The 27221-nt window shown below is 43.0% G+C and overlaps 1 protein-coding gene and 1 non-coding gene across 2 annotated transcripts in view; both read right to left on the bottom strand.

Moving 5' to 3' along the window:
- The window catches only part of SPRED2 (sprouty related EVH1 domain containing 2), a 122188-nt gene that overhangs the window by 10537 nt on the left and 84430 nt on the right, over positions 1-27221 (bottom strand). Inside the window, exons 5-7 of the mRNA XM_065890816.1 lie at positions 22592-22769; positions 14793-14961; positions 12348-12412 (exon numbers count right to left, since the gene is read on the bottom strand). Coding sequence (XP_065746888.1) covers positions 12348-12412; positions 14793-14961; positions 22592-22769 — 412 coding nt within the window. The remainder of the gene's footprint in view (positions 1-12347; positions 12413-14792; positions 14962-22591; positions 22770-27221) is intronic.
- TRNAG-GCC (transfer RNA glycine (anticodon GCC)) lies at positions 3169-3240 on the bottom strand. The gene has a single exon. It is a non-coding gene; the product is annotated as a tRNA-Gly (tRNA).

The following is a 27221-nucleotide window of genomic DNA, read 5'->3' as shown; positions in this document are numbered from 1 at the left end:
GTCAAGAGGCTCAAGTGACCTACCAACAGAAGGAATGTACTATCAGGGTATCTCCAAGAGAGGCGAGAGGAAAAACCTTTCATCACACGTACCTCTGAACTGGTGCCCCCTTCTCTGCTCGTGGAGAAAAGCAGCCACTAGGCTGTGCACATCTGCACATCAACAAGCAAGATTCTAGAACATGTCTCTGTTACTTGGGTGCACAAGCTAATGACACCCACCAACCTACCGATCGGAGAGCTTCACCTTCAACCTGGAAAGACTGGCTGCCTTTTCAGCTCGCCTTGGTGGTGGGGCAAGGGAATCTCGGAAGTGCTGCAGGTTTGAGCTCAAGAAGAACAAAAGCAGAGGTCCTCTGTGCTTGAGGACCTCAGGCTCCTTAGTGGGGTGGCTTCAGCGGCAGGCTTCCTGAGTCAGAGCAGGCAGTGCCAGCCTTTGATGCCACCCCCTGTGAACGAGGCCAGACACTGCCACTGCGGCGCTGCCCACTTGTAGGAGGTCCCGTGTGACCTGAAGCAGTGCGCACAACCACTGTCACCTGCAAATGTACCCGCCAAAAAAACTTGCCTCTGGGTTTGCGTTCGACTCCAGCTCAATGTCAATGCTCTGTTAAAAAGATGTCCAGTTAAGAAGGCTGTAACCTAACATGAGGCACTGAACAACAGAAATGCGATGGAATGTTATAATGCTAAAAAACAGGGTCTCAGCCCAGGCAGACTAGATTTGAATCAATTCTCTAATTATAAGTTGTCTGATTTTGGTCAAGGTGACCTCTAACTCCAGTTTTCACATCTGCAAAATGGAGCAAAAATTGTCCTCAGGGTTACTGCAAAAACGAAATGAGATTAAGCATTTCCATTTTCTAAACAGTCACTACTGATTATATAGAAAAGTTACTGATCCTGTGATCGGGTCCCCTTGCTTAACTCCTAAAAATTCAAATGCTTTATCCAGTGATTCTCTGGACTTTTCTAAGCAAATCCTGTCACCCGCAAAAGATAGTCTGGTCTCCTTTCCAATATTCGTACCTTCTTTTTCTTGCCTAACTACATTTTGCCAGGGTTTCCAGCATGATATGGAAAAACAGAACGTCTCTGTTTGACTTGAACCTAACTTTGGTGGGACTTCTAACGATTCTCTGTTTTATATATAATGTTTCCAGATAACTGGAGTGATTATAAAGTTCCCAAAGTTTTGGACTTTCCTGATGGCACAGTGGTTAAGAATCCCCCTGCCAATGCAGGGGACACGGGTTCAAGCCCTGGTCCAGGAAGATCCCACATGCCGCGGAGCAACTAAGCCCGTGCGCCACAACTACTAAGCCTGCGCTCTAGAGCCTGGGAGCCGCAACTACTGAACCCTCATGCCACAACTACTGAAGCCCATGCTCCTAGAGCCCATGCTCCGCAACAAGAGAAGCCACCGCAGTGAGAAGCACACGCACTGCAACGAAGAGTAGCCCCTGCTCGCCACAACTAGAGAAAGCTCGTGTGCGGCAACAAAGACCCAAAACGGCCAAAAATAAATAAATAAATTTATAAAGTTCCAAAAGTTTCCTTGGATTCTAGATTGCTAAGAGTTTTCACCAAAAGATGTTGGATGTAACCAGATGGTTTTTCTGTGTCTATTGAGATGACTACAGTCTCTCACCTTTGTTTCATTAATGCATGAATCAAACAGTTAAACTTTGCGAATATAAACCATCTTTGCGTGCCTGGGATACGATCTACTCTACTGGTCTTTCATTACATTTGTTTTATAAATATCTGATGTGATTTGGTAATATTTTACTTTAAAACTTTACGTCTAGATTCATAAGTGAGTTTGGCCCCTGTTTTTCCTCTACTTGAGCTCATCTTGCTAATTTTTGCAGCAGGGTTACGCTAGTCCTGTCAGCTGAGCTAGGCAGTGTTCTACCTTTTTCTATACTTTGGAACAATATCTATAACATGGGAGTTCTTTAAAAAAAAAAATTGAAGTACAGTTGATTTACAATATTGTGTTAGTTTCAGGTGTACAGCAAAGTGATTCAGACACATACATTTTTTCAGATTATTTTCCATTATAGGTTATTACAAGATATTAAATATGGTTTGTTGTGCTATACAGTACGTCCTTGCTGCTTATCTATTTTATGTATGGGTGTTACGTTTCTTAACCACCTAAATTTGGTCCCCCTTTTAAGGGGTATACCTTTGACTACATTTTCAAATTTTTCTGTGGTTATATTAAAACACGTATTTTGAGTAATAAGCTTTGCACGGCCTGGTCCTAAAGGCAGTAATCTGAGACAAGAGTTTAATAAGGAAGCACAGGAGGCTGAGAAAAGAAAGGGAAAGGAGGTGGAAGCAAGAGTCAGAGGGCACTGACATGAAAGAGTGGGCCCCTCCAACCTTAATAAAATAGAGACACGACCAGCCTGATCAAGTCCACACTGGTAGGGAAAACACTGGGAGGCTGGCAACCAACCATTAATTTTCTTCTCCTCTTGGGGATGGAGCAAATGGGACGGATGCCACCTCCAGAGAGGCAAGCAAACAAGTACAGCTGCTTGATCCTCTCTGTATCCCCAGGAGCACGTGAGCTGATGTGAACACGCAGCTTGTAGAGCCAAGCCTGATCCGAGCAGCCATTTCTGGGGAGTGACGGGCCTATGTGTTTTGAATAAGGCATAGAAAACAAAGTGAAGAAACTCTTTAAGGAGCTGATCTGCGCCATCCAGGAATCATACAGAAACGTTAAGCAAAAATAGCACCCCTCGGAAGGAACTGGGAAACCTCGACTCTAGGCCAGGCTAGGCCACATGTCTTGGGCCAGGTGTTAACCTCTGTGGGCCACAGTGTCCTCATGTGTAAAACAGGGAGTCGCCCTGGATGACCTCCAAGGTCTGTTTGAGTTCTAAAAGTTTTCTGTGCAATCGTTCTGGCTTCCTCCTCAGAACATTACAGAGGAGTCTAAGGCTATTGCTTAGTGATTCGAGAGCCACAGGATGTATGCCAACTATACCTCAATAAAAAATAAAGAAAATAAGAAGAAGTCATCACCACATAGGAAAAAAAGCTGCAGGACTAATTCAGACTGACAGAAGTAGAATTCTGCCCTGTCTTGTAGATGCTGCGGAATTTTTTTTTTTCTTGGCTACACCCTGCGCCCTGTGTAGGATCTTAGTTCCCTGACCAGGGATTGAACCTGGGCCCCTGCAGTGGCAGTGCAGAGTCCTAATCACTGGACCGCCAGGGAATTCCCGATGCTTTGAATTTTTAAAGACAGCTAGCTAGTGGTTATGACCCCAATGCGTATTATTTTTACTGCAATCTACCACCAAAATAGATTTCAGCCACTGATACAACCAAAGCAATATTCAATATTCTTCCTATTGCAGGGGCTTCCATTTTATTTTTTAAAAAAGCGTGTATGCACATGTGCATTTATATATAAGTATATAGCATTCTCCTCAGCCTCAGGCTGGGAGATGAGACATCTCATTGAAGTCTGGGCATCTTCTGCCTCTCAGAAGACAGTAAACTGTTCTGGGCGTCAGGAGACTGCCGGCTCCGGTGGTTTGGTGCTGAGTTGTCGTTTCTAACTCTTCAGCAAAGCAAGCCTTTCCCGTCAGTAGCTGTTAGACTGGCAGGCCTATGGCTAATCCTTTTCCCTTTGGTAAACAGGAACTTGTCCCCCATTCTGTCAACAGGATGCACTGGCTCACCTGTCCTCAGGGCCTACATTGGTTCCAGGTGTCCTCTTTCAAAGAGGCAAGCAGAGCAGGAAATCTTTTATGGCTCCAGCTAGCAGGCAGTGTGGGTCTAAGAGGCTGCTGGTGGGGGGAAAGGAGATGACTCTGTCCTAGACTCTAAGACATTATTCTGTCCAGGACCCAGAGGATAGATAAAGTGGGCATTCTTCTACGGTGAAAAACAACAACAAAACCAAAATTCCCACACATTAAAAAAAAAAACACAAGTTTTGGGGCTTCCCTGGTGGCGCAGTGGTTAAGAATCCGTCTGCCAATGCAGGGGACACGGGTTCGAGCCCTGGTCCGGGAAGATCCTACACACCGTGGAGCAACTAAGCCTGCGCGCCACAACTACTGAAGCCTGCGTACTCTAGAGCCCACGCTCCGCAATAAGAGAAGCCAACACACTGCAACGAAGGTAGCCCCCGCTCGCCACAACTAGAGAAAGCCCGCACGCAGCAACGAAGACCCAACGCAGCCAAAAATAAAAATAAATAAATTTATAGGAAAAACAGTATTATGTTTCTAAATTTTGAAATTAGGTGAAATTTTGCCATGGAAGGAAAGGACTCTGATAAACCCACAGCTTAGCTTCACTGGCAGGGCTGTGATCAGGAAGCGGGTTTCAGGTAACCTTGAACATGTACTCTGCATGAATTAATAAAATGGAAATAGTAGTATATTACTATCCACAGCTTAAAAAGATGAGATGATACATGTGTAAGTGAAGAAAGACACAAGTTGGTGGACTACCAAAATGCCTTTGGGCTTCCTGAAATTGAGAGCATCTCAAAGCTTTTGTTTGAACCTTAGACATTTAATTGCTTTAATTTAGCCACTGTAGGTATTACGTGTTGAATAAAAAGATCCTCCTCTTACTGTGCAATGTGAGCTTGATAATTACTGGCATTCAGAAGATAAAGCAGCTCCCACCCATCTTCTGAGAACTTCCATGCCACCCCATGCAGTGCTGGGTCTCAGCCAGCAGCATTAATGGGACGCCCCTCCCTGGTGTCATCCACAAAGCATAGCTGTCCTTCCCCCAAAACATTTTTGCTTTTCTTAACAAACCGCCATAGATTGGTTCCCCTAGTCAAACTCTGCAGAGGTAATTTACATTTTCAACCTATTTTCTCTTTTACTTATTCTGTTCCTGCACCACTCTATCCCAATCCCTTAATTCCAAGGGTAAAGACAACAGAAACATTTTTTTTTTTTTTTGCGGTACGCGGGCCTCTCACTGTTGTGGCCTCTCCCGTTGCGGAGCACAGGCTCCGGACGCGCAGGCTCAGCGGCCATGGCTCACGGGCCCAGCCGCTCCGCGGCACGTGGGATCTTCCCGGACCGGGGCACGAACCCACGTCCCCTGCATCGGCAGGCGGACTCTCAACCACTGTGCCACCAGGGAAGCCCAACAGAAACATTTTCGATCAACTGATCTTCTAAAATGAGACTGGGGCTCTCAGGCAGGCACAAGAGAACCCCATAGTGCCACTGAAGAAGTCAGTTGAGGTTTTAAGCCGATGTACTAGTTGAAAAGTCCATTATTTAGGCGGCTCTTTGGCAATGATGAGAATCTGGTATATTTCATATGCGAAATCTATTGAAACTTATTGAATAAATATTTCCTTTTCTTAAAGTTCTCTGAAAGGCAGCAAGCAGATTTGGGGTTTGCATTCTAGGTGAACAGTGTATGGAACTGAGCACAAGTTGCTTCACCTCTCTGAGCCTTGGGGACTTTATCTGCAGAAATGGAAGTGTCAATAAGTACCTCATGGTCAGTTGTGAGGACCAAATACAGTAACGTACATGAAAGTGCAGGGCACGGTGCCAGGGGTAGCTCCACGACACAGTGCCTTTCCTTCTCCTCCCCTTGGGCCAGCAAACAGAAACTCAAAGGAAATATTTCACCCTGGGAAGGTTTTGAGTCCAAAAGGATCAATGATCACAGCTAATTAATAGCAGAACCAAGTTTAGACTCCTGGCCTCCCCCCAACTTCCAAACTCTGCACAAACAGGAGTCATATGCCACTTTACCTTTTAAAAACATCCTCTTTCTTAGAACATCAGTAAACGAACCCCATTTATTACAAAACTGGTAGATTTGCCTTCAGTTTTAATGTGTGTTGGGGATGGATTAGGTGGAAAAAACTCTTCAAGAAAAGGAAAATTTTGTGGTATGCTGCAGTCTTCTGCTTCTATAAGTGAAAGCTTGATATTTACAGAATTCCACAAATTCATTTTTTTCTACTTAAGAATGAAAATAACCACGACTTGCAAAGACTCAAAAGCTCACCTAGGACAAGACAAACTGCTGCTTCATACTTTGGTTTCAACCACATGTTCTAGCCACGCTTTAGAAAATACCTGAAGTGGACGGGAGGGGTTGGAGATGTCACTAGGAGTAACTGCTCTGAATAACCAGAAAGTAATCAAATGCAGCTTGTGAGGAACAAGGGTTCAAGCATAGGGCACGAGGAGGAACCACGTTTTCCAGTCTGGGCAAAAACATGGCTAAAATCTGACAATGCTGTAAAAGACATTTTTCCTACGTGAAGGAGGACTGCCTCCCTAAACAATTAAAGGACGATGAAACACCATAACATAAACAAAAAAAGAAAAAAAAAAGAAAGGCTGGTTAACATCTTTATTGGAGTATAATTGCTTTACAATGGTGTGTTAGTTTCTGCTTTATAACAAAGTGAATCAGCTATATGGATACATATATCCCAACCAGCCTTTCTTAACTGGGTTCTAGGAGAGAATTCCGACCCACACAAAATGCTATGAATGACTCTTCTCGATTCTGCAAATGACGGTACACAGTTAGTGCTATTCTAGGTGCACAAGAGAGAAGTTAACTCGTTACACAGGATGGATGCTGTAAAGTGTGAGGGGTTCATTAGGAATCCCTATGGAGAAGTGCTGCCCAAATCCAGAAGCAATACTGGGGTGGGAGAATAAACGTTGGAGGTGGGAAAATAAATCAAAACCTTATAGGGACTTCCCTAGTGGTCCAGTGGCTAAGACTCTGCACTCCCAATGCAGGGGGCCTGGGTTCGATCCCTGGTCAGGGAACCAGATCCCACATGTCGCAACTGAGAGTTCGCATGCCACAACTAAAGATCCCACATGCCGCAACTAAAGATCCCACAAGCTGCAACTAAAAGATCCTGCGTGCCGCAACTAAGACCCGGCAGAGCCAAATAAATAAAAAAGAAAAAAGAAAAAAAACCTCATATAGGGCTGGCCTTCCTATTGCTACTCTGGGGACTTCTAGGCTATAACACACACTCAGGCTTCAAGTCTGTCACATGAATGGGCCACACGGGGCACTGGTTACATATTTATCCTCTTATCTCTTCTCCCCTTTCCAACTTGGGTCCAGGAGAATCTAAAACATAATTCTTGCATAAGACTGACATACAAAAAATAGAGCAGCTGAAATACCATAAATATAATTATTTACGGCAGTGGTGAACGGGATGAGCGAGGAGATGGTGTTCGTTGCTCCTCCACTATGAACTGGCTGTGTCATCTTAGGCAAGTTGCCCATCTGACTTCACGACTTGTGTCTATAAAATGAGGCAAATCCTACTTTGTTTGCCAGAAGGAAGGAGGCTGGCTCAGCTGATATGAAAAAATCCCTTCCAAGACCTAGAATTCTGAGGAGTTGGCACGTCTACAGGTATTCTCACCTCCTTGCAAGCCAAACATTTCCAGCTAACTCTTTTGTCAGGTCTCCTACCTTTAATGTGCCATTATTTCCACAGTGGAAACACTGCTTCCTAACACGAGGCAGAAAAAAGCAGCCGGAAGAAGAGCACCGAGCCACACAACTCAACCTCTGTTGAGTCTCTTCAATCTCTTTAAACCCCCAGATGCGGGAAATCAGGATTGCTGGATTCTTCCTCCTCCCTTGACCACCCCACTCCCCGCCTTTTTGAGCGAACGCCCTCTTATTTTTTTCTTTCTTAAAAAAAAATCAGTATGTATATATCATTTAATATCTCAGGTAGTGATCTCGCCCCTCCCCATCTCAGCTTCTCACTCCCCAGAGAAATAAACCTTCAGTTCTTGTGGCTCTTTCTCCTTGTATTTCTCTCTCCATCTTTTTAACAGCATCTTGTTAATGCTACTCTTTCCTGATTTGCAGCTTTGGATATTATTTAAGGCCTTCTTATTATGGAAGATGAAGACTTAGCTATTTTCTACACCCCAAGTATCTTTCTATAAAGCAAATATTTCCCTAATCCCCCAGCTTTAGAGACAGAATCCAGCCACTCAGCACAATGACAGCTGAAGCACCGACAGCACTTGACCACGGATTCTCGACGAGCCTGCTCTGGAAGTACGTGTACCCTGCAGCTGCATTCTCCCAAGATCGTATTAAAATTCTCCTTGTCCAGCTACGAAGATGCTAATAACATTTGTAAATGATTTTAGAGCTCTGCCGCAGTAAATAAGGTACCAGGTTTCAATGGATCCGATCCTACAAAATAGGAACTTGGAAAATTGTTCATTAAATGACTATAAAACCCAGAGCCTCTCTAGGTCTATATAGTCCCTTTACTCACTGCCTCCCCAACCCCGATGACCCCCCTTCCTTGTGGGCCCCAAACCCTCTGGGCCCAGAGTCTTCAACTGTAGGGCTCCAGGAGAACGTCAGTCTTAGGCTGGGGAGCAAAGCAGCTCGGCCTCTCCGCGGAGCTACACTGTCCATCTCTCAAGGGCACGTGGGCCTCCTCCACAAGACATGCCAGAGCACGTGTCTCCCCCACAAGACAAAAGCACAACAGAGGGATAGACTCTTGAGGGTCCTCCCATTCTGTCCCTCTCAAGGCTCTCCGGCTCCGGGGAGAGAAATGAAAAGCTGTCTGCCAGAGGCACGGATGAGAGCGGGCTGACTCTCACCAAGGTCCCCAAATGCCCGCCACAGAACACTAGCCTTTGTTGTCGTTGCTTTATACCCTCTCCATTACTCATCTTACAAATTTGTACCAAATGGCTCAGGCACTGGAATTCCCTCCCACATCCATATTTAATGCCGGGCACACCCTGGCCACCTAGGGATTTGCGTGCACCTGGATGGATCACGGTATCTGAGGTCTCCCAGGGAGCAGAGGAGACCGTGCGGGGTGGAAGGCAACAAGGAACATGAACAGCCAAAGGCTTAGTGTGGGTGATGATGCTTGGAGCTCGTCTCCTAGTTGTAGATGCGTCGGAAAACACAGCGAGAAAAATATGACATGAAGCTACTGAGAATCCCTCAAACTCACCCACCTTTAGATGGTCCCCCAGGATAGCAATAAAGCCAATGAGTAAAATATGAAACCCTATGATTGTTACGTACTATATTGGGGTTCACAGCACCCATTTATTGAGCACCTATACAGCAAAGCTTTATAAGGTTGTAGAGACTATAATGAGGACTGCTTCTAATTAGATGAAGAGTCATTCATTCAGCAGATAAAATACGAAAACCAAAAAAAAGCGGCAGGCTTTCAAGTAGCAAGAGAGAAATAAACAAGAGTACTATGGGATTTGAAAGAAGAGAGAACAATCATAATTGGTTCAGGGAGAAATACTAAGACACACAGATGGATAAATAGCCCAAGACTCAGAAAATCAGAGCAGTGGCTAATCTGGAGTCCCTGGTGGTGGCTCCATCAGGAAAGACGTGGACACACACCAGGATGGTGGCAGGAGAGGCGTGGGATGACTGCAGAGGCAATGTGCTGGCGACTGGCAAGACGCGTGGGCAGAGTATGTGTGTATGTGTCTGCACACGCGTGCACACATGCTAAGCTGGATGCTAATTACCATCCTGAGAAGTCAGGGGGACAGGCTGGTTTAGGCGCCGAGAGTCAGGAAAGTATGAGACAGCCCATGCTTGGCGAGTACCCAAGCCCAACAACTTCTCCATGGTGGATATGGGGATGCCCCTTCCTCCACTTCATCCCCCAACGTGGAACGTGCATCCATATGTTGTCCAGTGTCCTATTTTCCTCCCGGTCCCAAGGAATCCCCTGAAACAGAGGGAAACCCCTGGTTCCAGCCAGCAGAAACAAAAGACCTCCTCCTGGTTCCTCAAGTTATGCCTCTAAAGGTTCTCTCCCACATACACTGTTCTCTTAGAAGATTCTCATTCTGGCTCGTCAAAAGTTGTAAGAGGGTCTATCACCATTTATACTCTTTCTATAATAAATGAGTTCCAAGTTCTAAACATCTGTCTTACCAATATAAGTTTTAGAACGCAACAAACCTTGGGAAGCTATAGGCTACACAGGAGTTAACGCAGCTGCTCTCTTCCATGGCTGCAGCTTTCAGAAATCTCCCTGATTTCTTAGGACAAAATGTCTCACGACAGGGAGCTCGTGAACAAACAGGAAACCTGGCGCATTAGCCCCTGACGACACTCCCATCCTTACATGAGATGTTGCTAATAGTCAATGGCTTAATGACTGGGCTTGTCTTGGGGAAGGGAGGTAGTATTATTAATAGGCTCCTGTTTGTAAACAAGTGGAATGAAGGCAAGGATCATATACATCAGGGCCCACAGGGAGTGCAATTAAGTCGCACTCCTCCTGCAGCGAGTTTCCGAGCGTCTGGAAGCAGCGGAGCTGTTTCTATACTTCCTTCCAGGCATTCGGCCTTACCCTAGAGCAGCACATTGATTCCCTGTGGATTAAAGGACAAAACCAGGAGGGATGCTGGCTTCCATCATCAGCCTGTTCCCTCTTGCCCTCTCCTGCTTCCATAAATCACTTCTGGCAGGTAGCTGGGAAGCAGCTGCGAATGACAGTTTTGCTCTGGAGCACAGGAAGCCACCTTTTAACCCGCCTGCTGTTGTTTGTCTCTCAAAACGTGACAAAGGAACAGATGTAAGCAACATGCCAACTGTCGAGAGGATCTGCTTGGAGTGCTGTAGGAAGCCTGCTCAGAGCCACATTACACCAGCCGCTGTGCGGAGGCACAACTGAGTTCATTTCCTGACATATCCCCCCCCACACCGTTGCCCCCATCCCAAGCACTCTCTACTCATGTCAGGTCAGGGTCTGCAATGCTCAGGCAACTCAGTACATGCATCCCTGCTGCCACCTTCGCTCCCCGCCTCGAAGCCCGTTCCCAAACCCTGTTCCAATGCCACCGAGGTCCGGTCCAGCCTCAGCTCCCAGGGGTCTTCTCTGACCCCCACAACCCTCCTTGTAAAGGACCTTGGGCCAGATCACTTTACAGTCTGTGCTGGCTTCTAAGCTTCTCACAGGCCCATCTCATTGCTGTCCAGACCACCCAGTTACCTCCATGAGGGCTTGAGCTGGGTTCACACACCTCTGTCTTCCCAAAGTAGTGTTTTTCAAATTACTAGTTGCAGGATGAATGGGTCGGGAATCAAGTTTAAAGGGTTGCAACTAACATTTAAAATATTAAATAAAAACACAGCTTATAAAAGATACTCTTGGAACAACTGAGGAATTATCAGGGAACTATTAGATGATGATATGAAATTCCTATTAATTTCCTTAGGTCCAGTAATGGTGTTGTATAGGAGAGCGCCTTATTTTTACACAATGCATGCTCAGGTATTTAGAGGCGACTTACTTTCTACTGGATCAGCAGAAAAATTATGTGTGTGCGTGCGTGTAAGTTCGCACACATGCACAGATAAAGCAAATGGGGCAAAATGTTACAACTGTTGACTCTAGGTGTAGAGTTTACAGGTGTCCACCGTACTATTCTTTAAATTTTCCTGTATGCTTGAAAAGTTTCATAATAAAAAGCAGAAGAAAGTAAAAAGAAAAAAGTCACAACGCAGGGCATGAAATATGATCTGGTTTCGGATGTCTATGGATGTGTGTCCCAGGTTACAATTTAAATGTATTTCTTCCTGTGGGTCAAGGCTGAGACTTTGAAATGCTGCCCTACAGCTCCTGATGGCACCAAGCACACAGCAGGTGCACACTGAACTGTTTGTTTAATTAACTTCTAAAAGCACAGAATTTTAGTGAAGGGGCAAGCTGAGAAATCATTTTGTCTCCAGTTACATCCCATTAACTCAAGCTGTGTCAAAATATCCAAGCCATTTCCTGCCTTAGCACACTTGGCTCTAACCTCAACTCCGCCTTCAGGACGCTTATCAGATGTTTAATTACTCATCAGGAAGGCTACTCCCCTGCCCCGCACCCACCGCGCAAGGGAGGTTGGGGGAGCTGGTTGTTAATGCAAAACTCTGAGAGTAGGGTGACCAGTTGTCCCAGTTTGCCTGGGACTGAAGTATGTATTTTGCTGGACTAGGGACTTCCAGAGCTAAAACTAGGACAGTCCCAGGCAAACCAGGATGGCCAGTCACCTTAAGTGTGAAGGAAGACTGGGAGAGCGCCCTGGACAGCTCTAGGAGATCTGATACTATGTGCCTTGTAGCATCACGGCAACATGAGGGACCAGGGAAAACCCAGGGCAGCAAAATTATGAAAAGGCAGAGATCTCCCTGACAGCATCCCAACAGCAACAGCAAATACCAAATTGCCAAGTGTCTCTCATGCCCCTAAACAGAACCTCTCTCCGATTATTCACCAACTCATCTGGAAAGCAAAGAACAATGGGAACTTACTGTAAAAACGTCATCATCACCAAGCTCAGCCTCATTATGGATGGTGGAAGATGATGTTGTTGAGCCTTAAAGAGACACAAAAATCACAAAAAGGTGTTTCTAAAGAGGATAAGTCAAAGCCAATCATTTAAAAAAGTATATTTAAATAAACCACATCCTATTCCTTTCACATGTGAATCACCAGCAGAAATATGTTACCTGGGAATTAAATGCTTTTAATTTACCCTTCTTAATTGACTTTAGCCAGCATGTTCCCTAAATGAACTTTGCCTACTGTTGTTCCCAAATCAATCCCTCAAACTCCCTCACTGGCCACTGGAGACCAAGTACACAGAGAGGCACCACAGAGGCCATGCATCATGACCGGCCTCCACCAGTGACCCCCCCCCGTGCCCCCCACTGTGTAGTGGGAAAAGCAATGGATGGAGAACTGCAGGTTGGACGGGCCACAATCTCACTGCATAACTGGACTTAGAGGTCAGGGCTTTTCATTTACTCACGAGGGGATTTGACTGAATAGCTAGTATGATTGCTTCCTGTGCTGAAATTCAGACACTGTACTCTAAACCCCAGATTGTGGGAGCCACCTTCTAAGGTGATACCTGGGCAAAGAGGTTTTCTCTTGAGATACTAGGGTATTGATGAGTTTTCTTCGTTTTTGCGGGCCAACATTTAGGTTCATTTAGGCTCATGTCAGAAAACCCAGTTTATTCCATCAGGGAAAAAAATGGTCATCTAGGGTTCAACCGGTTTATCTGTTCAACGCTGTCTTCATTCTGGTAGGCAAATCACTATAACTTCCCCTTTTCTTTCCTAATACCACTCCGTAATGTGTGGATCAAATCAACCGACACTGTTAACGGCCAAAAGGAAAAACATACTTAAATTTGCATAAGTAGGGCTTCCCTGGTGGCGCAGTGGTTGAGAGTCCGCCTGCCGATGCAGGGGACACGGGTTCGTGCCCCGGTTCGGGAAGATCCCACATGCCGCGGAGCGGCTGGGCCCGTAAGCCATGGCCGCTGAGCCTGCGCTCCGCAACGGGAGAGGCCACAGCAGTGAGAGGCCCGTGTACCGCAAAAAAAAAAATTTGCACAAGTGATAGATCCACCAAAAGGGAAATTTAGTCTCTATCTTCTTCTCCTTTTCTTCGTTAGGTCTTACAAAATGTACATTTGGAAAATATTTTGCTATTACATGAAACTGAAATCAAAAGACTTGCTCAGAGAGGAATAAGAAACATTTACATTTCCAATGAGGGATCACAGGAGGAAAAACAAGTCCCACAATACCCTGTGTGCAATTCCTATTGATCTCTGAGGATTTTTCTCTACTGTTTGAATTACTCTAGTCAATCAACGTTTAAGGCAAGTTCGATAGAACAGAGCTAGGTAGAGTGTATACAGAGAAAAAAATTACAAAAGAATCAAATTTTGTGTGTAGTGACTAAGTACATGAACATACTGCTTCTACCAATAATACAGGATACTTTCTCTTCTAAGCATTTAAAAGCTATGTTTAATAACAAGATTTTAAACATTTGCCACTTGTGTCAGATCTATGATGTGAACACTGGCTGTTACTCATTTTGGCCACCCTGGGACTGCAGTTCCCTGATTCGTGTTCCAGCCAGAATTGTCTCCCTGCTGATGTTAAGAGATTTTTCTTTTGAGATTTGCTTTTCTCTCTTCCCCCAAATCCGCAATGAAGAAAATAACTTCAGAACATATTTTTTCATATACAAATAAAACATATATTCTTTTGTGATTAATCTCCCCAAATTCTGAATTTGGCTTTACCGTGCCTTGCTTAATATTCCTTTATTCACAGGGTCCTGGCTATGGAACCTTGAACCCTTTGATTTGATAACTGAACGTGTCGAAGTGGAGAATTTGTGTGTTTGGACTCTGTGAATTCTAGAAAAGCCCACGAGAACTCACTGCCCAAGAGCCTTCCAGGCTACAATTAAATGCAACACAGTGTTTACCAGCTGCTCACCCATGGACTAAAGAGTCACAGATCCCTCTGCCTTTTCAGTAGCAGACGTACCCCCTGGGCTCTCCTTACACAACAGTGGGAAGGCATGGAGATTTCTGGGCCCATTAGAATCTATTCTCCACCTCTGGACCAAATCTGTTTCTCAATAGTCAGGGAAAGGTAAAACACATCAAAAAGTCATTCACATGGAAGTCTAGAACTTGTCTTTTCAGAGCAGAGTCTAAAAACCAATTGGAACCACTCGTTACTCTGAAACCCATCTCCTTTTCCCCTGCACTGTCACTTAAAGTTTTTTTCTCCTTGGATGTTCCTAAAGTTTTGGCCTCTACTGACCTGGCCCCCAACCTTCCTGCAAATAATCCACAAATATATGATGGCAGACAATTCAGATTAAAAAGAACCTGGAAACCTCCCATAGTCCCACTGAGAATGCAGTAATAAATTCAATACCTTCTATAAGGTCTTCGATTGCTTTCCTCACTCCCCTGTCAAAGGCTCGAGCATCAGCAGGGCTTTGGAAAGTAAGTCCAAACTTCCTATTGTCGACCTTCCAGTGATGAAAGGTTGGGTTGGCTTTGGTGTAGACCAAGTCCTTTCTCACATAGCATTCCAATACCACCTGAAGGATTGAAACACACAGGCGGGTTACTTGTTAAATCGTCATGATTGTGTCTGGTTACAAAAATCTAACTAGGAACCATTGTCCTTGTTGGCAACTAACGAAAACCCTCCCCTCTGCCTTCACGTATCGTATCTTTGAAGGCTTCTTGGAGGAAGGCTTTGTCTGCCTCTGTTGACCATGCACTCCTTGCTACCCCGTATCCTTGGTGGTCCTCCCTCGGTGGATCTCAATCTTCCTTCTCCTGTCCTAATGCGTGTCTCTCAGTGACCTCAAATTCAACAAGCTGAGAAAATAACTAACTTGCTCTGAAAATTCTGCCCCTAGTAACTTCCCCTTATCTAGCAATGCCAACCCCTCTCTTTTCATTCTCTCTGGTTCAAATCTCTGTGGTTTTCTTTTGCCTCTTCGGTTTCTCTATCCCCCGTATTATTATTCACCAAGTCCATTTCATTTTTCCTTCCACATCTTTTGTATCAACCCTGTTTCAATTGCTACTACCGTGATCTAGGTCTCTACTAACCTTTTATCTGGATTATTAGAACAATCTCCAAATTTCTAGCAATCTCGTCTCAGAACGGCCTTTTTACTAAGCTATGACTATGAGCAGATTGTCTTAGACGTTTGACCTTTTTATCTCTAAAGCGGAAGCAACACCAACGTTACCAATGAACGTACACACGAACATGCTTTGAAAACACCAAACAGTAAGAAACCTAACAGGGTCACACACGCTTCCCAGTATATCGCATTATGTTTTACTCTTTTATTTACTTCCGTTTTTGTCACCTTCACAATTTAGTACTTGGTTTCATATTATTCTCTACCAGTTTCGTGTGCATTAGTTTTGTTCCCCTAATTAGACTGTAAAAGATCAAGATGTTTTATAAAATAACTCCCTCTGTGTGTAGAGCACTATAGCGGGTAGAGATACCAGAGTTTAAGACTATAGAATAAAAGAGGCATTGCAATCATGTGAATGTAAACTCCAGTATTTATTCATAGAAAGCTCCAAAATACTGACAATATTTATTTCTATGGTTGCATTATATATACATCAAAATGATTTTGCTAAGTTCTACTAGCTTTGATCTTGTTCCGGCAAAGTTCTACACTTAACAAAATGAGATCTTATTAATTTTTAACTAAGTGAAAGAATAAAGGCCTGCCTAAATTAATAAAAATTCCAATTAGAGAGAATATCTTTAAATGAGTACAACGTTCAAGAATACATCTAGGCAAACAGAAATTAAACACGGCCTAATAAATGTTCCCTAACTTAATAGATGAGAATAATAGTCAAATTGGCATATCAAATAGCAGTCCCAAGCAGTTAACTTTATTCCATTGTATTGAATGCAGACAACAGTCCCCTCGCACAGTTCTATTTATGATAAAATTGCTTACTATGGCCATTTCCCCCTAAGAATAGCACAATGATTAAATGTCAGCCCAGCCCCATTCCAAATTGGGGATATCCAAATAACCAAGGCTTTAACTAACAAATGTTATCTATTTTAGAATTTAATAGTCTCAATGCAAAGTCTCAAAATAAACTTTTTTGTAAAAACAAAGACTTCTGGTTTTTTCCCTATTTTTTGGGTGAAAAAAATGAGTCTTTGGTTGACATTTTCTGTGTTTAAGATTATTCCAAAGGTACATCTTCCTAGAGAAGTGCAATAAGTTCTTAGAAAAGTAAAGTTCAGCCACCTAAATTATGTGAGGGGGAGAAGGCCAGATACCATTTCTTTGTTCTCTTAAACAAAATTACATCATTACCTATCTAAGTTTAATGACAAAAACGAAAACGTTCAAATGCTTTCGTCTTCCTAACAGGTATAAGCCCTCTAGTGAAGTTTTGGCATAATAGGTATCAATCTTCTAAAGTGAAGTTTAGGCATTGACTTAAAAGTTGAGAAAGGCTTTTAAAAATAGCTTTTTAAATCAGATGCGTGGGGAGAAAAAAAGTGATTATATATTCTTGTTGGAGGTTTCAAAAAAATCGATACAAGAAATCCATATTGTAGAAGATTTAAGTAATTTAAGGTGAGTCCATGAAGGTTCCATTCTTGCCCATCTCACCGTCCCTACCCTCAATACCTCTCCCTTCTCCAGAACTGCCCACTGTCGGTATGGTAGACACAACTCCGGTTCCCTTCCTGCAGCTTCTTTACATACGCATGTAAGTGTGTGTGTGTGAGTCTGTTTAAATGTAACCAAGCCTATAAATTGGTCTTTAACTTGCCTTTTTCCCAAAAACGTGTCTTGGAGATATAGGAAGGTAAAAAGGATTCTGTTTAGTGGCTGCATAAATAAGATTCCTCAGTACGGATATATTAAAATTATTCAGCCATTCTCCACACTCATGGGCATTTAAGTCATTTCTAATTGGTCGCTTTAACACTGTCTAATACTGGCATGAACATCCTTGAACATGTTCTCAAAGTTTGGTCTCCTGGGAGCCTTCCCTCTGCACCCCCAGGTCCTTTCACGGGGTCTGGGATGGCAAAACTATTTTCATATATTAAGATACTTTGGCTTTTTCATTGTGTTGCCAGTTCTGCTAATGGTGCAAAAGGAACGGTGGGTAAAACTGCTGTGCTGAGGCCAGGCAGTGGCACCAAACAGCACCAAAGTCACCGGATTCACCACTGTCACATGGTCAAAGTAGAAAAGGCCAGTCTTACGTAGGATTGTACTTGATGAAGCAGTTAAAAATGATTACATCTTGACCTGTGAATACACATCTTTCATCTCGTGTGATGAAATGGGAAGTACACATAATCGGATTCTCATATCTGCTTCTGCATTTGATCTGCTGTAACACGTTGCTTTGGCTGAAGTATGGGAAGAAACTCTGGCTTTGCACAAATGTGTAATTAGAAAAGGGAAGAGTATCTCTCATAGCCTTCTTACTTCTACTGCATGGGGAAGAATGACGATTGTCTCAAGGAAAAACGTGTGTAATTGCTGCAGTTGTGAGTTGAACTAACTACTTTCCTCATGGATCACCAGGTTTACTTGAAAGAACAGCCTACAGGTGAACGACGGTTATTCAGACTTGGGTACTTGGCAGACATTTTCTTGAAGATGAACACAGCGAGCCTGTCACCTCAAGGAAAACGAGGAGATACTTGTTGCCAATAATGAAATTTCAACTTTCAAGTGAAAATTAGAATTTTGGACAGCTTCCCAATACTTAAGACTTTTCTAATGAGATCAGTGTTGATATTAAGAAATGTGATTTTTGATACTGTAGAATTAAATGTATCAACATTTGGAAGATCTGTTTAAGTCAGTAAACCATTATTTTCCAAATGACCAATGCATGACGTTACAAAATCAGGAATGAGTAAAAGATCCATGCAAAGAGAAAGATAAACCAGTGGATTTTAATGTAATAGAGTATAAAAAGGTCATTGATATGGTTTCAGAGTCCACATTTAAGAAACTACTACAAGCCGAGTTTTGGTGGAGCATCAGAGAAGTATATCTACGATGGTCTGAAAAGGCTATTAAAATATTTCTCTGTTTTCCAACTACATATCTGTGTGAGGCTAGATTTTCCTCATGTACTTCAACCAAAACATATGGCCACAGACTGAAAGCAAGAGTAGACATTAGAATCCAGCTATTTTCTATTAAGTCAGCTAATAAAGAGATCTGCAAAAATGCAAAGCAATGCTATTCTTCTAATTATTTTTTTTCTGGAAAATAGTTATACAGTTATTTGCCTATTCTTGCCTGTAAAGAATGTCATTTATGCTAACACTACTGTTTAATTAAGATTTTTTAACAATTTCAGTTTTAATTTCTAGTATGGTAAATATTAGTAGCTATAAGCTACAAGATAAAAGCGTTTTGGGGTCCTCAATACATTTTTAGAGGGTAAAGGGATTCTGAGACCAAAACTCTCCGATAACTGTAGCTATCCATAAAGCTCTGCAGTCTATTTCCATAGGATAGGGTTTAGATGTGGAACTGCCACGTAAAAAGGAATACACATTTAAAATTCATATCCTGCCAAATTGCCTTTCAAAGAGCTTTGCCGGCTGTAACTCCCACCAAATGTGTGTGGGAGCGCTCACAGACCTGCACTGGAATGCAACCTTCTAGATTTTGTGAATCACCTTCATAAGGTAGTTTCTCACAGGATTCATTTCAGAAGTAAAATCCTCTAATCCATCTAAAATAAGATTCAACTCAGAAATTTTTAGTTTACATATAATTTCTCAGGAAAACTTGATTGTCTCCGACTCACAAAAAATTATCCAAATAACGACTTTGTGAATGGATATTTGGAACACAGACTTTTCCCGTAGAAACAATGGAAGTTAAGTTCACAGAAGTAACAACAACAAAAACCAATGTGCTGAATTCTAGAACTGCACTACATTGGAAAAACTATTGACAACAGTTTCTATCAGAAAAGGCTGGTTGTCCCGGTTGGAATACTGGGAACTCTGAAACTATCCGTTCTCTGTATTCCCAAAATGATCTCCACCCTCTCCTCACCGTTTCACCACTGAGGGGGAGGGGCGTCCTTCAACAACCCCACCCCATTTGCACAGCTTCCAGGAGGATTCACATCCTCCAGTGGGCAGAAGTGCTGCATTACGTAAGCTTGAAGGCCAAAGGAGGAGTCACCATATTGCCATAAGTGTGTGGTGGGTTGTGTGTTAGGAGTCCAGGATTTACCAGAGTGTGAAACAGGCACAGTGAGGGATGGAAAGATGCAGAAGCACATCTGGGTGTATGGGTGTGTGATTTAACTACTAGTGGATATAATACATAAAAGTCCAGAAGTGTAGAGTCACAGAATGGAAGGGGGACAAGAAGAGGGAGAGGGTGATGGAGAAACATGACAGGGGAGGGGATGAGGCACACGATCCTTGTGCAGTAGTAACACACAACAGAAGCTGGTCCACAGCCAGGACTGTCCTATTCCCATGCAGAGCTTGTATGAAGGGACCAGGTTTTGGCTTCACAATGAAATGGTTCCCAGTGCTGGCTCTGCTAATGACTATGTGCCCCAGACTGAGGAAATGGATCACTTCTTGGAGAATTGAGGTTCCCCATTACAAAGTGTAGATGATATCAATAGTATCCTCCTCCTTCAGAACGTTGTAGGAATTTAACTGAGGTTATTTACATAAAGGGCCTCAAACAAAATTGTAGAAGTTCACAATTACCATGGTCAAGTCGGTGGTATGATACACGTTTACAAATGTATCTATAAAATGAAAGGGCTGAATTAGACAATCTAAAGGCTATTTCAGGTTGACATATTCTATGACAAACCACAGAAATACCAGGAAAAAATAGACCTAAAAAGATGTAACCAGGTACAATAATTTGCTAACACAAAAGTAATAACAATACAAATAAAAAGGGAAAAAGTGAAAAAAAATTTTCTAGCTAAATTTTTGTAGGAAAAGAACCCCAACTAAAATAAAAAAGGCAAGCAATAGATTATAAAAATATCTGCAAATATGTAGATGAAGATGAGTATCTTTATTATACTCAGAGGGCATACGTATCAAGGAGAAAAATCAGGCCCCAAAAGGTAAATACACAAAGGACACTGACAGATAATTCACAGTTAAGACTGTTTAACAAACAGAAAAACATTTGATCTCATTATTAATCAACAAGATACCACTGTTACTCTAATCAAATTGGTAAAGATTTAAAATATGTGACCCTCAGTGTGTTAAAGAAAATTCTCATATATGCTGGTAGCAGCTCTCTGTACAAGTATCGAAAGTCATAAAAATTTGACCCCTCAAATTATTCCAAGTAAATAATAAGTGTGGAAAATGCAGGTAGATAATACTGGCGGTAGTGGGAAGGGAAGGAATCTTAACATTTGACACTAAGGAGATCCTCAAATACACAATGGAAAATCAACCTGATACCAGCAACATGAAAAATTTCTTATGAGAATATCTTATGAGATATAAAACTTTAGGGACTTCCCTGGCGGTCCAGTGGTTAAGACTGCATACTTCCACTGCAGGGGGCAAGGGTTCGAATCCTGGTCGGGGAACTAAGATCCCACATGCCATGTGGCCCCAAAAAATAAAACAAAACAAAACCACACCACACACACAGATATAAAACTGTTTACGAGCTCTGATTACAGCTAGGTAAAAATAAAAATACGCACAAAGGGAAAAAAAACTATATCAAAGGGCTAGAGGTGGTTATGCACGTGTGACTTTGGCTCAGTTTGGGGTCAGAGTGACAGGGTATCAAATACTGGTTCCCGGCCCCCAAGATGGGTCATCCAGAACAAGGAGTCTTTCTGAATCTTAGTTTCTTCAGTTATAGCTATACAGGCTACTGTAAGGATGCAATGATACATCTTAACTAAAGGGCTAGCATCGTACTCAGCCCTTAGGTAAATGCTGGCTAAAAGGTAGTTATTTTACTTTTCCTTGTTAGTGTGGTTACATTGCCTTTATTGTGAATATCTTATACACAAGAATGTTTTAATTATTTGACTATTATGTAAGGAATTTCTTGAATGGCCATGTTTCTTAAAATGAGCTATACTCTCCCTTCAAATTTTCATTCATTTCATTTTCAGAAATGAATCAAGTGTGAAAATACCATTTCTGTTAATCCATATATAACATTTAGAAATTGTTCTGCCTTATTTTGTAACCTTTATAAACATTAAGAAGTGGTTGCAGAAGAAGATTAAGTTTGTATACTCAGCACATAAAACTCAACACATGCCGCTGTCAAGGGTCTCCAATGTACCACTGACTTATTCCTGTGGTGTCTTTGTATTTTCTCTGTTGAGATCCTGCACGTTTTGAATCAATGGTTGGCTTTGGAGTTTACATTCCAGGATCGAATACAGGTAGGAGCATGTTCTCCCAGATTCGAGGCCACCAATTAAAAATAGACAATTTTCCTTCGTATCATAGATTCCTTCATAACATAGAACTGGACATCCAGTCCCTCCATGAAACTATGTTATAAACTATCAACGCCCCCATCTTTGTGGGATAATGATTACTCTCCAAAGTGCCTATTTTTAAGCATGTAGAATTATTACAGGAGTGTAATGCCGCTGCTTTTTGTTACTTTCTTTTCCCAAACGTGTTTTATTCATTAGCTTATGAAATAGAAGCTGCAGTATTTTTGAGATAAACATTTATTTAGAAGTAACGTCAGATGACACTTCCTCTTTGCATTCTATCTCTCACCATCAATATCTTGATGGCATGCTCCATGAATAAACCCAATGTTTAAAAAAACTCTGACTTTACAGCTCACTACAATGTGATTCATAATAAAGAGCATACTTTCATTTTGAACATCTTGTTACAGTGACAGAAAGACAGCTTAATTAATCAAGACGCAAATAAGACAGCCAAATGCACGGCTTCTAAGCATCTGAGTTATACGGTGTGTAGTAAAAAGTGACTTCACTGAAAAGCCAAGGTTAGGTTTTGCAATTTGGCGCCAGCCCCGTAAGTTCTAACTTTGGAAGCTTTTGCAAGAGCCTGAAGTCAGAGAAAGAAGGAAAAATATACCTACAGGAAAAGGGCTATGATTTAATGTCAAGAAATCAGTCGTTGCTAATTTAACCCACGCGTTGCACGTCTGCCATTACCAGTTTGTCTTTCTGTCGTTCACCATGGATGAGAAAGCCGCTTCGTCCATTGCCTTCGGGGTGCATGACCTTACAGACCCCCACGCGACTGATCCCGCCTCCTTCCTGTGGGAACCATCCCCCGCTGGAGTCATCTCTGGTCATAACCACAGCCTTGACGCGCACAATATAGCTGTCACTAAAACGACAACAACAAGAAGAATGGGGCATGACAATGGTCTGGAGCTGGAGGACACGTTTCACAGTGCAAGGGGACCACAGCCAGCATTTTTGGGACTCATCAAAAGAAAATCTACGCCTGGCAGCAACCTTAAAAGATAGCCTGTATCAATGTTCAGGGAAAAACCCAAACTCTTAAACTCAATATAAAAGTATGTTAAAAAAAAAAAAAAAAAAAAGATGCCCAGTCATTAAAAAATATTTGTGAATCTTTGAGGATGTATGCAAGCATAACATTCTCCAGTTTCTAGGTGGACATATTAATAATAAAACGAATGAACTTCTATCTAAGGTTTGGTATCTATAAGTTCGGAAAGACGAGTCTATTAACTTAAGAGGACATTATGGTTTCAACCCTTAAAACTTGGTTTATAATGAATGACCAAGGCTTAACATTTTACAAGGATAATTCTGATTTAGCGTTAAGTAGACAACAGCCCACTCCTAAATCACAAATTCACCGTGCAATCATTTATATTTCAGTTCAAATACCCTTTACACATGTGTAGCCTTCTGTTTATGATTTTATTTTTTCCAGTCTAAACTTTGATTTCACAATAAGTTCCTTTGCACATTGGCCAAAAATCCTCTTTCTCCTCCAGAGACCAACTCTAGCTTCTTTTCATTCTTCATCACTTTTCCGAAACTTATTTGGATTTTCGGCAAGGCCGTTAAATTCTCACTTGCTGTTTTCTTTCTTGGAACAACATTGCTTTTTTTAATCCTTCAGACATACATCCCCATCTTCTACATGCCAGGCACTGTACCAGATTCTAGGGAAACAAAGATGCAGAGTAACATAGAACCCTCTCTTTCTATGCACCCCAGGCCCAGTGCTCAGAGCCTAGCCGGGTAACCTGCGATCTGCCAAACACCACTCAGACTGTCCCCTCTGTCCCACATGCTTAACCTCACTCACCCGCAAAGGCAAAGCTACCCAGGTTCCCTACCACCCCCTGCAGCTCACCCACTACTGTGACCCAGCTCCCCTCCCACTGTGCCCCTGGGACTCAAGGGCCAACATCCCCCTTTACTTCCTAAACCCTTCCTTTCACACTTGTTTTTATTGGGGTAAAATACACATAATGGAACATTTACTTTAGCCATTTTAAGTGTACCATTCTGTGGCATCAAGTACATTCCCATTGCTCTGCAACCATCACCAGAACATCAACCATCCATTTCCAGAACTTTTTTCATCTTCCCAAATTGAAGCGCTGTACCCTTCAACACTAACTCCCCATCTTACTCCCGGTCTCTATGAATTTGACTACTCCAGGTACGTCTTGTAAGTTCCTTTCACTTTCTTAACCTAAATGAAAACGCTCTCTGGCTGAGTCACATGGCCCACTCGTGTGGCTGCCTTCTCTCTCCTGCACCCTTCCCCGACTCAGCCTAGATGGGGGGTTGGGTAGCCACCTCTACCGCAGGCTATCGGCACTCTCTCCAGTTCCTCTGAAGCTCACAAGTCTGACCGTGCCCCCTTCCTCAGACCTCTGGTCACCTCTCCTCATTCCTTGAAGAGGTTAGCACGTGCGCTTACTGTCCCTTCATCTCTTCACCATGACCCCTGGCGTGATTCTTTGTAGTTTCATCATTCACCCAGAGGATCCTTCCAGTTCTTTGACCTCTCAGTTTCTGGAACTCTTCTCCTTCAATGTCCTTGTCTCAGCCACCCAGGCCTAGGTCACTCTCTTGACCTTGTCAGTCTTAAGCATCCCGCTCTCCAGCCATCATCTCCAGCCATCATCTCCCTACGGTGCAACTCACACTCTCTAGATTCCAAGAATTCTTCAGCTCCCCAGGGCCAACAATCTATTGTGCCCTGTTCTCCGCACCCTCATGTTCTCAACCCAACTTAAGTTCCACGGTCTATCATGATACTCTTCCAGTAAACCTAAGCATGTTTGCCTTCTCTCTCCTTACTGAAGTTGCCCAGTGAAACTCCAAACCCTGGTGAAATCCTACCATCTACTTAACTCCATGCCCTCACTCAGGCTGCTGCACATGGTCAGAGGGAAAGACCCCACTCTGCTATGCTCGTAGGTCTACTTTTGAAGTCCAAAGCACTAAACTCAAGTGGGTCTACCCAGCATCCCATCCCCAAGAAGACTGTTTCATAGGTCCTCCTGCCCCCTCCCTCTCAGAGGATGGGTGAGCATGCTTTAATTTCACCGAGAAAACAGACACACTCAGGAGAGACCTTGCACCGGTGCCCACTAGCACGCCTACTACTTGGTACCAGTATTTGCTGCCTCCCCTCCTTTAGCTGTGCCTAAATGATCCATGATCTAAGCCAGGGCCAACGGCTCCACTTAAATATTTTCCATGTGCTAACAGTGCCCCAATTCACATTTCCATACCCAGACCTCTTCCCTAAGCTTCAGATCAGTAAAACCAACTGCCTATGTGATTTCTCTGCTTTGGCATCTAGTAGGCACCTCAGTTAACACGTTTAAGACTGAACTCGTGATTCCCAACTGGCCCTTCCTTCAAAATATATCCAGAACACTTCTCTGACGACTGCAACAGACTCTTAACTGGCCTCCTTACTTCCCATACCTGCCCAACTTTCTAAGAAAGTCGAAAGGTAAGTCAGATTACGACATTCTATTCAAACTCTCCAAAAGCTTCTTATATCACTCCGAGTAAGAGTCAAAATCTAGTGCATATCTTACTCTCCTCCTTGCTCATCCCACTTCAGTCCCATCGGCCTTGATGGTCCTCTGCATTAAGCACCCTACCTCAGGGCCTTTGCACTCGTTATTTCCTTCTCTTCAAACCCCATTTCCCACTCTTCTTTCCACACACCAACTAGGCTCATTTCCTTAATTCATTCGGGTCTCTGTCCAGGATTATTTCATTAGAGAAGTTTTCTCCGTCCACTTTATATAAAGCAGCACCCTCCACCCCTCTTACATCTTCTCACCGTGCTTTGTCTCTCTACATGCTACTAAAGCAACATCTGCCCTGTTTGCCCACTTTTCCCAACCAGAAAGTAAACTCCATGAGAGCAGGGACTTTGCCCTTTTTGTTTCCTGCTATATCCTTAGAACCTAGAGTGATGTCTTTCATGTAGTAGGTCGAGGAATGAATGGGTTAAATAGACAATATTTGTAAGCAGGTTTTAAAAAATTATTTGTAGCTAAGAAAATCTCTGAGAAAATATAGTGTTCAATACTCATCTGCTTATGAGCCATACGGCTTAACTGGGATAGGCTAAAGATTTCCTTTTCATTAATAGGAAAATTGAATTTAAAAAGTCACGTGGTTTCTATCATTAATCCATTCACCTCAGGATTCAACATGCATATTCCTTTAGATCAGAGAGATTAAGAACATTTTATAATATTTGTTTAGTTACATACACACAATTTGAGCATATACTTCCCCCACATTCCCCATTTATTCTAGAAAAACTAAGGGTTCCCGGGATGTGTAATTCTCTAGTATGAAACACAGCTTTCTCAAATCGTCTGTGAATGTACTGTGGGTTCATCCCAACAGGAAATGGCCAAGGTGAATAACTGAAACTCTACACGCCTCTTGCTAAAACATGCTTTTACTTTTTTTTGTTGCGGCTGTGTGCTTTTCTCCCTTCCTTTGAAGGGATTAAGTAAACACGAAAAAGGGAAGTTTGCATTACTTATGTTGGTGCCATAAACTTATTTCCAGAGAGTATTCATTTATTAGAGATTCAAACAAATACCCCAGCCCCTGGCTTCCAGACTACAGGGGCTGTTAATTTTGGCCTTTGACTGTGGTCTGCAGCATCCTCTTTTCCTGCCCTGATTCCTTCCATGCCCATTCCCGAGGGCACAGATTTCTCTGTGGTGCGCTTCTCTATGGTCACACCAGTTTAACAGCTGAACACCAGTTCAACTGTTAATACTGGTGTAACTGATTAGGACCTGGTGTTGAGGGTGGGGAAAAGAAGCCCCCCATCTCCTCTGGCAGCAACCCCAATAGCCAGCATTAACTGAGGCAAGTGACTATTGAAAACAAGGCGGGGGGGATAAAGTGTTGCACTAAAAGCTGCGACGGGTGTCTGCATAATCCAGCTGCATGGCCGCATGCCAACTGCTTCCTATCCGTGGTGTATTCACCTTATTCAGGCACTCACCCCGCCCAGAACAGAAAGGACAATGAACTCTACTACCAAAAAGGTATAAAGAAGGAAGAAACTCCCTTCCCACCCTCCCTCCCTCTTTCTGGAAAGAATTAAACAACATGCTTAAGCCAGATGCGGGGTTTGTCTGTGGGGTGCGGGATGAAGCAGGAGAAGCTAAAGCAGATGCGTTTCTTCGTGTGCATAAGAAAAATGCTGCGGGTACGCTTTAGAAAACTCCCCCAAACGCTACTGTCAACAACAACAATCACCTCATGCTTCTGAAAGTTTCAACTGTTCACC

Source organism: Phocoena phocoena, chromosome 14 (genome assembly GCF_963924675.1).
Source record: "Phocoena phocoena chromosome 14, mPhoPho1.1, whole genome shotgun sequence".
Lineage (NCBI taxonomy): Eukaryota > Metazoa > Chordata > Mammalia > Artiodactyla > Phocoenidae > Phocoena > Phocoena phocoena.
Note: the sequence above shows the minus strand (reverse complement) of the source record. Positions and strands in the feature narration are given on the sequence as shown.